We start from the raw sequence: 13,854 nt of genomic DNA, 5'->3' as shown, positions 1-13,854 counted from the left end.
ATATGAGCAGAGCTGCAGTACTGCTGCATGGCCACTATACAGTGATTGGAGCCTCCTGCTTCTGGCGCCGCAGGTTATCGGTTCGGGGTCCAGGTGTCAGACCCCCACTGATCATATACTGTTGACCTATCTTGTGGATAGGTAATCAGTATAAAACAGCCCCCAACCTGGATGGCCCCTTTAAACCCATTACCACTCACAGTTAGGCCTTATTCACACGAACGTGTGTGTTTTTCGCGCGTTGCAGTTTCGTGTGTCATCAGTGTTGGCTGCATGATTTTCACGCATACGCCTTCCTTATGACACGCGGTTTTGATGTTTAGAAAAAGAAGTGAAGGAAGTGCTTTTATTTTTCCCTTCATTTCTTTATCTACTGTTGCGCGAATTACGTGCGACACACGGAAGTGCTTCCGTGTGCTGCACGTCATTTTCACGCACCCATTGACTTCAATGGGTGCGTGATGCGCGAAAAACGCCCAAGTATAGGACATGTCGTGAGTTTTACGCAGCGGACACACCCGGAATGTCTGAACGGCCCCATTGACTAACAGGTCCGTATCACGAATCTAAAACACGTTCGTGTAAATAAGGCCTTAGGAGTACGATTGTATCCAGTCTAGACTATTTTCTGTACACTTATTTATTGCAGTAATCTCTATGGGAGGGACTTGCGCTGCTGATGTGTTTATCTAACACAAGCTATGAGAAGCATCTCTGTATATAAACAAGGATGTTCGCATTCACTGATAGTAAACAGAGATCTTGAAACTGGTGAGAAATTAAAACACAAGTAAAGTAAAATGAAATGATGTTAAAATGAATGGAACCTGTTTGGTGCCAGATTATCGGATGTTTTGGATTGGATGGTATTAGTATAGAAAATTACCTCAAAGGGAAGGATGGACCGCTCAGAATAGAATATTCACACTTAATAATATTTTGTTAATTAATCAGATGGATCTCATAATTGGTTTATTATATAGGCATATTGATTTTTACTAATGACCATCGGTTACGTCTGGATTGTTAATAATTCTCATGTCTACGGCCGCCTTTGTCAGTTTCATTACATTTAATTTTCTTCCTATGCTTCAACCTCACAGTTGCTCCTTAACGTAAGATGCATCCAGACCTGTCTCCACACCTACACACCGAAGAATGCAACGTGCTCATTAACTTGCTGAAACAATGTCACCTAGACGTAAGTGTGCCCAATGTCGAGAACGTCTAAGGCCCATGCACACGACTGTGATTACGGGCACGGACGGCTGCGGACAGTCATCCGCATTTGCGGACCGTGCTCCCATTATAAAGTATGGGAGCACGGTCTGTAAAATAAAAAAAATAGGACATGTCCTATTTTTTACAGAAGCTTTCTACGGCACGGACACCTTCCTGTAAATATACGTGAAGGTGTCCGTCAGCCATAGAAATAAATAGGTCCGTAATTACGGACGAAACTCACGGTAGTGTTCATGGGGCCTAAGAAGGATGAGTGGAGGGACAGAACAGGGCATTGCTCAGGACCTATATCCGTCATGGTTTTATTTATAATGCATTAGAATAGTCTGGTTCCTTGAAGCCTGTGGTCTTCAACTGTGGCAAAGGCTCAGAGCATGCTGGGAGTTCACAGGTTGAGGTCCCCCACCATAATGGTACAAACACACGGCGTATTCTGGGCGGATACGCTGTGTCAATCTTCGCAGTATATCCGCCCTGAACACCACAGGGAATGCCGTCAGAGAAAATCGCACCACATTGTGGTGCGTTTCTCTGGTGGAATTTCCGCTGCGTAAAGCAACACTGGAAAAAAAAAAATAACATGGCCTCCTGGGATGACGTTGCAGGCCATGTGACCACTGCAAACTGTGATTGGCTGCAGCGGCCACATGGGATGAAAAGTCATCCCAGGAGGCCGGACTGGAGAGGAAGCAGGGAACTCTGGGTAAGTATAACTTTTATTCTTTTCTTTCTTACTTGCGATTTTTGTGGCGGAATCGCTGTGATTCCGCCACAAATATCGCAATACACACTACTTTGTTGCGGGTTTAAGCACCCCATTGAATTCAATAGGGAAAACTCTCAACAGAAGAGCTGTGATTCCGCAGCATCAATTGACATGCTGCGGCTGAAGAAACCGCACCGCAGGTCAATTTAGTTTTTTCGCAGTGTGGGGTCGACATTTGTTTGACATTTCACCCACACTGCTGCTACTGTAATAAGCTGTGTATTTTCCGTAATGAATCCGTTGCGGAAATTCCCCAATGGTTATGCCGTGTGTTTGTACCCAAAGGACACTTTTTGATAAAAGTGACAACTCTTTAAAGGCTATGTAGACCTTTAAAAAGTTGTTTTTGTGTTTTCTTTGTTTTATAAAAATGTGATCGGTGCAACTTTGTAATTACATTTCATTAAAAATTATTTTGACTTTTTCAGATACAGCTGCTTTGTTTCATTATACAGAGCAGCTGTATCTTGCGCGAGACTGACGGGTTCTGTGACAGCGGGTCCTGCGTGTCAGAGACCAGCAGGATTGAGCAGTTATCAATCATATCTAAGTTCATAACTCAGATGTGATCGATAACCGGTGGATCCTGCTGGTCTCTGACACGCAGGACCCGCTGTCACAGAACCCGTCAGTCTCGCGCAAGATACAGCTGCTCTGTATAACGAAACAAAGCAGCTGTATCTCAAAGTAAAAATGTAATTACAAAGTTGCACCAATCACACCGATACACATTTTATTTTTTTTAAACTAAAACTTTTCAAAGCTGTACATAGCCTTTAAATGGTTTCCAGAGACAATACGGCAAATGTGGTACTTTTGCCAAGTTGCCTATGGACAGGATTAAGAAGAGTTGTTCTTCCTTGTCATTATTTAAAATAATATTGGGAACGTGTATGTAATTGCAGATGTAGCAGTGCTGAATTTATCATGTTACCTGTTATGGGAATGTAGAAGTTTTACCTGCAGTGCTGTGGAAAGCCACAGACAACACATAATGACGTCAAATGATAAAGTTCAGCTTTTTTACATCTGTATATTAATGACTTTCCCCCTGCAAAATGAAGGGATTCAAATTAAACTGTTTCTTATATTATTTCAGAACAAATTTAAGAAATATTTTGGACAATGCAATGACGTTGACCGTGAGATGAGAAAGTGCCTGAGGAAAGAGGTAAGACCAAAAACCGAATCCGTAGGAAATTCAAATGTTTCCATAAAAAAGAACTTCAGACAAAAATTCCCTTGGTTTTATGGTGACCTTCACATAGTTTAAAGGGGTTATGTATGCTTCAAACGATCCCTTTTTGTTGGAAGGGGTCTTCGCCAAATGCCTCTCCAGCGGTCAGCTGATCACAGGATGTTCTGCTGCTGGGACCCCCAGCGATCTGTGTGGAATCGGGCAGCTCCACCACAGGAGAAATAAAGCATTACACTATAAATCAATTGCCTGTCTAGGTAATATAGGAATATGGCAGGTCCTCCAGAGCTAGAAATTTTTTTTTGTAGCCCTCCTCCACTCAGACTAATACAGGAGGGTCTTGAATGGGGTTAAACTGCAATACCACACACAGTCAAAGCACAAGAGTGGCGCTGTTTTAAGGAAAAATATATATATATTTTTTTAAATCTTAGCCCTTAGTTTTTATTGTGTTTATGTTGTTACAAGTCGTATTGTTTCCTGTAATACCACCACTACTCCTGTTTCACTATGATTTTCTTTTTTGTTTCAGTATGAGGACAAGAGAGATCAAAGTCGAGCTCGGTCAGAAAGGTTTAAAGAGAAATTGTTAGAGGCCAATAAGATGGAAAATTGAGAGATGCCCCTCACTTGCCAAACAACCAGGGAACTGTTCTTCTAAAACCAATTATTTGTATTTATTGAACTGCCAAAATAAAACCGCTTTCTTGTTTGTTTTTTCTAAAGAGTTTTTACATATTTCTGGAATTGGTTTTAAAGAAAATAATTTGTATTTCTCACAAGTGAGTTGAGAATTTTTTTCAGATACCATGGTTACATTAACTTTTTTTGTCTGCTTAAAAGGCATGTAAACCTTTTGCATACTTTTTTTTTAAATAGAAAAATGTGTTAAGGTATTTTTAAACAACTTTTTAATTGTTTTTCTAACAAAATTATAATTTTTTGTAACTTTTTGAGATGCAGCTTTTATGTATCCTGGATGTGGTACAAGGGGTGGGCAAAGTAGGTGGTCGTTTAGGGCATCGTGTATGTTGGGAGACGAAATTTATAGATTTAAATAATAATTGTTCTTCTAGCAACTATCACCCTAAACGCCGTCACGCACCAGGACGTGCCCGTATGTCTTGGTGTTGGAGTTGAAGTATGGAGCAGGCTCACGCGCTGAGCCCACTCCATACGCTGCAGGTGTTAGCTGTGTATTACAGCTGCCACCTCACACTAAGGGTATGTTCACACGGCCTATTTTCGGCCGTTTTTTGAGCGTTTTTCACTGTGTTTTTTTACGCTCCAAAAACGGCCGTAAAAAACGCTTTTCTCTTGAAAACCGCTCCGTATTTTGAGACGGTTTTGATTCTGCGTGTGAACATACCCTAACAGCCATGAAGAGGGATCGCTCTGATCCTGGCCACTTAACCACTTAGATGCCACAGTCGTAGCTCCCTGCAACAGCCCATCGGCCCCCCCGAAACGCAATTGCGGGGTGCTGATGGTTGTCATGGCAAACCCCCCCTTTTCCCATTTTTTTTCTCTAAAGTAATGTAAAAAAATAAACAAAATTGTATTGCTGCGTCCGTTAAAGTCCGAATGATTACAATATAACATTGTTTAACTTGCACGGTAAACGCCATAAGAAAAAAACTCCAGAATCGCTGTTTTTTTTAGCTACGTTAGCGCTCAAACAAAATGTAATAAAAAGTGATTAAAATGATCGTATGTCCCAAAAATTGATACTAATAAAAACTACAGCTCGTCCCGCAAAAATAGGCGCTCACACTGCTCAATAGATAAAAAAATATGGCGCCTCAAAACTATTTTTATTCTAACCGTTTCTTCTTTGTAAAAGTAGTAAAACATAAAAAAAAACAATATAAATTTGCTATTGCAGTAATAGTATTGTCCAGCAGAATAAAGTTTGGCCTCATGCACACGGCCGTGCCTGCAATCACATGACGTGATTGCGGGCACAGACGGCCCCCTTTGTTTTCGGCCCGCGCTCCCATACGGACCATAAAAAGCAAAAGATTGGACATGTTCTATCTTTTGTAGTATACTTCTACGCCCCGGACACCTTCCCGTAAACAATCGGGAAGGTGTCCATGGACAATAGAAGTGAATGTGTCTGTTGGCGGTCCACAATTACGTACGATTTTTACGGTCGTGTGCATGGGGCCTTAATCTGTGGCTCTTGGAAGGCGGGGATGAAAAATGTCTGACTGCAAGGGGTTAAGGGTGCAGTTACACGCAGAAGATTATGTTGCAGAAATCTGTGTGACAAAGTCAGTTCCATTGATCTAAATGGGGTTGTTTCTGCAGCCGGTGCATCGATTTCACAGAAATTTCTGCAATAAAATCTGCCAAGTATGAACCCCCCCCCCCCTAAACAAGCAGGAAGGAGAGACATGTGTGTGTGTGTGTGTGTGTATATGTGTATATATATATATATATATAAAATTATGTCCGTCTGTAAATTAGTTTAGAAGAAAGGTAGTGAAAGTAATTCTACCGGTGACTTTATTGTAAAGATATCAGCTCCATTCCGCCGTTAGATCACTTGATCCGCATGCGAATGCCTCTTTGTTGACAGGCCCATTTCACGATAGTCAGAGATGAATGTGTCATACATTATGTCTAGGGCTCGAAGCAAAACAAAAGAAGAGTATAAATAATGAGAAATGGGAATACTAAAAGAACGTAGCAGAGTTCTGTCACATTTATTCCTATGGCACCCTAACCCGCTTATAATGCATGGACAGATTAAATGATTGATAAATACTCTCCTGAACATGGAAATTTCAACACCAAGAAGGAAAAGTTTTGGAATTGTGGAAATCACAGGATCGGTAGACATGTTAATAATATGCAAATGATTAAGAAATGGTAACAAAATATTCCAAACATCTTGATTTATTGAGTATCTAGTATGAGCGCCAGTGCAGGAATACACGCACGTACACGCCTTGGCATACTGTCAATGAGGAAATGAATTGTCTGAGGAATGTTATGCCACGCTCAATGCACTTGGGCACGCAAATCCTCAAGATTGGCTGCTGGCAGCTCCCTTTGCAATTGACGACCAATGATGTCCCAGATGTGCACGATGGGGCGACAAGACCGGAGACGCTGCAGGCCATAGTAGCATGTTTAGGCCATGCAGGCTGCTCCCAGTAGTATGAGCAACATGCGGCATGGCATTGTCCTGTTGAAAAACGGCTTCTGGAACACTTTGGAGAACTGGCCGTACCACTGGTTCCATGACCAAATCATTGTAACACCGAGTTGTTAGTGTACCTGAAATAAACACTAGAGGTGGCCGCTTACTGTACATTATGTCACCCCACACCATAATCCCGGGAGTAGGACTGGTGTGACGTTCCCTTGTGAAGGCCTTTTCATGGCATTGCCCACGTGGTCTCTAGACCAATCTCCAGCTATCATTGCGTCCAAGACAAAAGCGGGACTCATCACTGAAGAGAATAGACCTCCATTGCCGTCTTGCTGTGCACTATGATAGCCTTTGAGAGCAGGGGCGAGTGGTCAATGGAACACCTGTAGCTGGATGTCTGGCTCGTAGCCTAATGTCGTACAAACGCTATCTGATGGTTTGTGTCTACACTGGTTGCCGCCCTAGGCTTGGGATGTGATGTGCAATTTCACTTGCAGTACGGAATGGATCACTATGCACCATTCTTCCAATCAGATGATCCGTCCATGCAGCGGTTCGCCTCCACGCATCTCTTGCCGTAATTCCCATTTGTTGTTGTTCTTTGCTTTCAATCTGGCTTTTATGCCTCCCACGTGCCACAGATTGGAGCTCGGTGCTGGAAAATTTTATAATTTTCAGATCTTAGCGACACCTTTTACTTCCTCGATTTGCATAACCTTACGGCTTGCCCTTGGTGTTGCAATTTCAATGTTGAGGAGTGATTGCACGAAGAAACTGAAGAGGAATAAATGCTACTTGTTACAGGGGTTTTCTGGTTTAGAAAAACAATTTTAACCCTGAGTTAATAGAGAGGGCCCCTTGATCGGGACTCGTCTATTACCTGCAACACAGGGTGGTTGTATAATACAGTTCTCACTCTGGAGGACCCAGTAAATCTGTGCACAGACTGCCCATTGCTTTAAATGCAACTGTGTAATGCTTAGCTTCACCTTTTAGTGGCGCTGCAGGGAAATTTAACATTTGCTGCCTAATTCGCACACTGATTACAGATGGCCATCACTTAGAAAATTAACGCAAATTAACTTTCCCCAATGGCCGAAAATGTAATCAGCAAGGTTGGAAAATTTTTGCCAAAACTACATGCGTACGGCATGATCGGCCGAATTTGGATAAAATTTACTCCCTGATCGGCCAGTTTAGGCTCTACTGTAGCTGGTGAGATCTTTGTTCATACGAACGATCCCATGGACGATTGATCAGCGGCGTTTGAGCCAAAAATTGCTTTATGTGTATGGCCAGCTTAACAGCAAGGGAGAAAAGGCTAATCTGTTGGGACACATAGAAAAATCCTTCATACGTCTCTTACAGTTTTAATTGCAATTTTTATTGTGTATTTTCTAAATTTTATGTTTCTTTAAGTAATTGATAGGAATGAGCAGGGCTTGTGGGTACAGAACTTCCTTTGGTCATATCTTGGTAAATAGGAGCCAGCTTCTTTATGTGTCTAGGTTTTTTGTAGTTTGTTTTTTTACAGCGGATGCTCAACTTTCTGTGGATGACATACATGCAACTATAAACCTGGAGGTGCCTGGTCGATAGAAATGTATTAAGACTGTATTAGTGATCAACTTTTCACATTGTGGCCTCCGGCAGGGCTTCATAGCAGACTGTAAGAAACACCATATACTGCAATATATTAGTTTTGCAGTATATCATGTAAGCAATCCAACGATCGCTGGTTCAAGTCCCCTCGGGGGACTACTAAAAGCAAAAACTGTTAAAATTTTTTTTTAAATGTTCCAAAAAAATAAAATAAAATGTAAAAGTAATTTACAACAAAAATAGAAGTTAAAGAGGCTCTGTCACCAGATTTTGCAACCCCTATCTGCTATTGCAGCAGATCGGCGCTGCAATGTAGATTACAGTAACGTTTTTATTTTTAAAAAACGAGCATTTTTGGCCAAGTTATGACCATTTTTGTATTTATGCAAATGAGGCTTGCAAAAGTCCAAGTGGGTGTGTTTAAAAGTAAAAGTCCAACTGGGCGTGTATTATGTGTGTACATCTGGGCGTGTTTACTTCTTTTACTAGCTGGGCGTTGTGTATAGAAGTATCATCCACTTCTCTTCACAACGCCCAGCTTCTGGCAGTGCAGACACAGCCGTGTTCTCCAGAGATCACGCTGTGTCGTCACTCACAGGTCCTGCATCGTGTCAGACGAGCGAGGACACATCGGCACCAGAGGCTACAGATGATTCTGCAGCAGCATCGGCGTTAGCAGGTAAATCGATGTAGCTACTTACCTGCAAACGCTGATGCTGCTGCAGAATCAACTGTAGCCTCTGGTGCCGATGTGGCCGACACGATGCAGGACCTGTGAGTGACGTCACACATCTGCACTGCCAGAAGCTGGGCGTTCTGAAGAGAAGTGGATGATACTTCTCGTCAGAACGCCCAGCTAGTAAAAGTAGTAAACACGCCCCGATGTACGCACATAATACACGCCCAGTTGTAGTTTTACTTTTCAACACGCCCAGTTGTACTTTTGCAAGCCTCATTTGCATAAATACGAAAATGGTCATAACTTGGCCAAAAATGCTCGTTTTTAAAAAATAAAAACGTTACTGTAATCTACATTGCAGCGCCGGTCTGCTGCAATAGCAGATAGGGGTTGCAAAATCTGGTGACAGAGCCTCTTTAACACAACTGGTATTGACGCGTTCGTAAAATCAGAACTATTATAACATTATTGAACCTGCTTGGTGGAAAAAAATAAGTAAAGACACCCAGATTGCTGTTTTTTGGTCACTTTAGCCCACCAAAAAAATGGAATATAAGTTATCAAAAAGTCCCCAAAAGCCCAGTAAAAACTACAGCTCGCCTTCAAAAAATAAGCCCTCACACCGCTCAATGCGCGGTAAAAAAAAAATGATGGCTCTCAGAATATGGCGACACAAAACAATTTTTTTTTTACCAAGGTTTTTTTTTATAAAAGTGGTAAAACATAAAAAAACATATAAATTTGGTATCGCAGTAATCATTTCAAACCGTAGAATAAAGTGAACATGTAGTTTTTACTGTCTGATGGCTGCTGTGAAAACTAAACCCCCCCCCCAAAATGGCGTAATCACTGTTTTTTGCCCATTTTACCTCCCAGATTTTTTTTTTTAGTTTCCCAGTAAATTATGTGGTACATTAAATGGTGCCATGAAAAACTACAACTTGTCCCGCAAAAGACAAGCCCTGGCCGTGTCCTCAAGCGGTCAAGGCTGGATTAATTTTTTTCACAGCAGTTTTTCTTTCCATTGTTTGGGCCAAAAAAAACTGCAGCCAGATGTTACTTTAAAGTCTGTTTTTGTTTTTTTTTCTTATAGGGTCAATGTCGTTTTTTTTCAAAACACAGCCTGCTCTACGTATTGTGTTTCTTTCTGGTGGTTTTTTCTATAGGCTTCTCTATAGGAGTTCAAAAACGGCAGGAAAAATTTACAAAATTTCCCAAAATAAAAAACACGACCAAAAATGCTCCTAAAACCGACATGAAAAATTATTGAAACACGTAATTTTTACGTGCGTTTTAAAAACGCTGAAAATAAAGTGTGTGAAGGAGGCCTAATACTGTTCTATCCATTGGATACATTCACTAATAGATATAGCAGGAGAGCATTGGCGGGGTGTACATAAGAATAGATTTAGTTTCTTATTTTGTCAGTAGAGTTGTTCCTTAATGTCCCTTTTTACTTTCTAGGCATCAAAGGAGACGCTATTTGGTCCACGCTCAAAATCACGTGGTAAGTAACAAAACTGAAATATGACTTTCACATCTGGCACCAGAAAATCTTGTTAGTATCAGACATACGGATGGAGTCTAGTGCCGTCCTATGTCAGCCGCTATGATTCGCAGATATATATGAGTACTGTGATTATTACATATTATTATTAATCCTATGGATATTATACTGTAACATGTAACACTGCCCAGTAGGTTCTTATATCGTGTAAGCTAGTTGTTAAAAAGATGTGAATGTACAACGTATAATTTGGAATTTATCAATATTCTGAATGATAAGCACAACTTTGAATAAGGATGTTTTGTAATAAACAATAATTTTGAATTTTATCATAACAATTTTGCAGTCTAAGTGCACCTGTCACTTGGTCATATAAGCTGAACTGGTTTACTGACATGAATAGCGCGGTCTCGCAGAATCCAGCGCTGTTTTTTTTTTTTTCCTGGACCCCCGTTCCAGAGATATGGCCACTGTTTTGTTGGCTCTTTATATGCTAATTTGCTGTAGATGTGATCGATAGCAGCTGGATCCTGACCCGCTGTCAAGAAAGCCATCAGTCCTGCAGACTTGACGAATTCGGGTTTAAACACAAGATACAGCTTCTATGTATCCAGGATACATAGAAGCTGTATCACAAAAAAAAAAAAAAAAATAATAATAATAAAAAACAATTACAAAGTTTTTTTAAAATAACATGATACATTATTTTATTTAAAAAAAATAAATGTTTAAAGGCTTACATAACCTTAAACGCTAAACGTAATGAAAAAAATAACAACGCTATGTGACTTGGGCCTGACACCTAAGTCAAGGGCCAGGCAGCAGGGGTCTAAAAAATAAAGTTTGTCCACTGACTTCTCTCCACTACTAGGTAATTAAGGCAAAAACATTTACAAATTACTGTCCTCTCCATTCCTCACCACAAGGACCTATAACTCTAGCATGCCCTGACAGCTGTAGACTTTCAGAACCTGCTGGGAGTTGTAGTTTCCTCCACAGACTGCATTCAACAAGGTACTTGTTACTATCTTAAAGGGGTATCCCCATCTAGTAAAGTGATGGCATGTCTTCAGGACATTCCATCCCTTCATTATCGGTGGGGGTCTTACCGCTGGTACGCCAATCGATCCGAAGAATGGCCCTATTCACTTGAATGGAGCTGGGCTGCAGTTCTCTGCACAGCGGGTGGCCCAGGAACTTCTCTGCAGGAAAAAAACAGTGACGGGGACAAAGGGCTAAATCAACGCCGCATCCGCTTCATTGTTTACCATGCACAGGTCCGTACCTTTAGCAGCGGCTGGTTCTTTTATTACATCTCAGAGCAGTTCAGTCCCGTTCAATTTAGTGGGACTGAGCTATAATACCAGACACAGCCTACAGGCGCACAAACGTATTTCACATTCCCCACGCAGCAAGTGTTCTATCAAATGCCAGGTCTGAATTTCAGTCCCAGCCCGGCCCATCTGTCCTCCCAGTTATACAATCAATGGTTCTCCATCAGTCATGACACACTATTAGGCTGGATTCACACGAGCATGTTACGTCCGTAATGGACGGAACGTATTTCGGCCGCAAGTCCCGGACCGAACACACTGCAGGGAGCCGGGCTCCTAGCATCATACTTATGTACGATGCTAGGAGTCCCTGCCTCGCTGCAGGACAACTGTCCCGTACTGTAATCATGTTTTCAGTACGGGACAGTAGTTCCACGGAGAGGCAGGGACTCCTAGCGTCGTACATAACTATGATGCTAGGAGCCCGGCTCCCTGCACTGTGTTCGGTCCGGGACTTGCGGCCGAAATACGTTCCGTCCATTACGGACGTAACATGGTCGTGTGAACCCAGCCTTAGTATTTTTTCTCACGTGTATGATAAACCACAGCCCATGGATTTAAAAAAATATATCTCCTGATTGGTGGCCAAACTTCGGTGCCACAAGCTGGAATACCGCCCTATGCAGTAGTCTGCTGTGATTTTTCTTCCCTCACTGCCGCCTGCTCTTATATTTTTAAAAACACTTTGTAGAAGTTCCCATGGGGACTTTTTGTCTTTTATTTAGTTGGATACAAACAAAACAGCTGTGTGTATGAAAGAGGACCCCGGAGAGTCAACTCCACCTGCAATTAACCATCTTTATTTAGATAATTGTGTCTGAAATTGGACTCTCAGATGTTATTCTCCCGAGCAACTCAAAATTAGAAACCAGAGCTCGTGTAGTCATATTCCTAAAACAAGATCTACAACACAAATCCTCTGAATGCTTTTTATCTCCCGGATGTAAACAAATTAAATTACAGAAAAAAAAATGTCATTCTAGATAAAGAGAAAAAGCTATTTTGCGTCGGGGTTTGGACATTTATGTAATTACATGAGAAGTATTGATGAGTTTCTTGAGATGCCGGTGACAGTAGGACAGCACTCTTATGACAGGTGTAGACTTAACACCCACAAGGGTAATATTGAGGGCTAGTAATTAAACGTTCAACATGTACTCATCTAAAATAGAGACAATACAGATCCCTCTCCCATAGGAACGCGTGAAAGAAAATGAGAAATCAAAAAGAAATGATCTTGTACTGTGACATCCATCCGTACATTTTGCTTGTTCCGTAAACACTATATTAAAAAAAAAAAATCAATAAAAAAAATCTGACAATGCTTTTCTAATAATGCTGCAGACGCGTGAGCAGGTCAGTATCAGACGGACAGATTTTACATAGTATTAAATGTTTTTAACATACAAAAAAAATGTGATTAAGGCCTCATTTACACGAGCGTAATATACGCGCGTGCGACGCACGTGCTTTTCACGAGTGTCGTACGCACCTATATTACTCTATGGGGCAGTTTAGACGATGCGTGAATTTTGCGCACCGTGAGTGCGTTGCGTAAAACTCACGACATGTTCTATAATCGTGCGTTTTTCGCGCATCCACGCACCCATTGAAGTCAATGGGTGCGTGAAAACCACGCATGCCGCACGGAAGCACTTCCGTGCGAACTGCGTGATTCGCGCAAGAGCTGTCAAAAGGATGAATGTAAACAGAAAAGCACCACGTGCTTTTCTGTTTACAAACATCCAAACGGAGTGTCAAATTAGAGATGAGCGCACCGAACTTCACCGGGTTCGGCCGAACTCGTTTTGACCGAACCCGGCAAAAAATGTTCGGGTACGCGACGTCAGGAGACAGTCACTGCCCACGGTGCTGAAAGACTTAAACTGGTTCAGCACCATGGACAGTGACTTTCGATCACAATATACATGTACGTGTAAAAAAAAACAGAAGTTCGGACTTACCGATAAGTCCCGGCTCCTTCCTCCAGTCCGACCTCCCGGGATGACAATTAAGTCCAAGTGACAGCTGCAGCCAATCACAGGCCAAGCACAGGCTGCAGCCAATCACAGGCTGCAGCGGTCTCATGGACTGCCACATCATCCTGGGAGGTGGGGCCGGATGACAAGAGAGGGACGCGTCACCAAGGCAACGGCCGGGAGACCGGACTGGAGGAAGCAGGCAGTTCATGGTAAGTTTGAACGTCTTTTTTTATTCACAGGTTGGTGTATATTGTGATCGGCATTCACTGTCGAGGGTGCTGAAAGAGTTACTGCCGATCAGTTAGCTCTTTCAGCACCTTGGACAGTGACGGGCGTCGACTAGCCTCATCTCTATGATGGCGGCTGCGCGAAAATCACGCA

The 13,854-nt window shown here is 42.0% G+C and overlaps 1 protein-coding gene across 5 annotated transcripts in view; it reads left to right on the top strand.

Moving 5' to 3' along the window:
* Positions 1 to 13,854, top strand: part of CMC2 (C-X9-C motif containing 2) — a 48,648-nt gene that overhangs the window by 11,938 nt on the left and 22,856 nt on the right. For 2 of the 5 annotated variants that reach the window (XR_012850684.1, XM_075838659.1), the window contains exons 3-5: positions 1,131 to 1,201; positions 3,108 to 3,179; positions 10,115 to 10,157. Coding sequence is in view for 4 of the 5 variants with exons in the window: in XM_075838659.1 (XP_075694774.1) it covers positions 1,131 to 1,201; positions 3,108 to 3,179; positions 10,115 to 10,157 (186 nt within the window). In the remaining variant the exon portion in view is untranslated. Of the gene's footprint in view, positions 1 to 1,103; positions 1,202 to 3,107; positions 3,180 to 3,738; positions 3,932 to 10,114; positions 10,158 to 13,854 lie in introns of those variants that run through there. The other 3 variants (XM_075838662.1, XM_075838661.1, XM_075838658.1) reach the window with 2 other exon arrangements.

This window comes from Rhinoderma darwinii, chromosome 9, assembly GCF_050947455.1.
Source record: "Rhinoderma darwinii isolate aRhiDar2 chromosome 9, aRhiDar2.hap1, whole genome shotgun sequence".
Lineage (NCBI taxonomy): Eukaryota > Metazoa > Chordata > Amphibia > Anura > Rhinodermatidae > Rhinoderma > Rhinoderma darwinii.
Note: the sequence above shows the minus strand (reverse complement) of the source record. Positions and strands in the feature narration are given on the sequence as shown.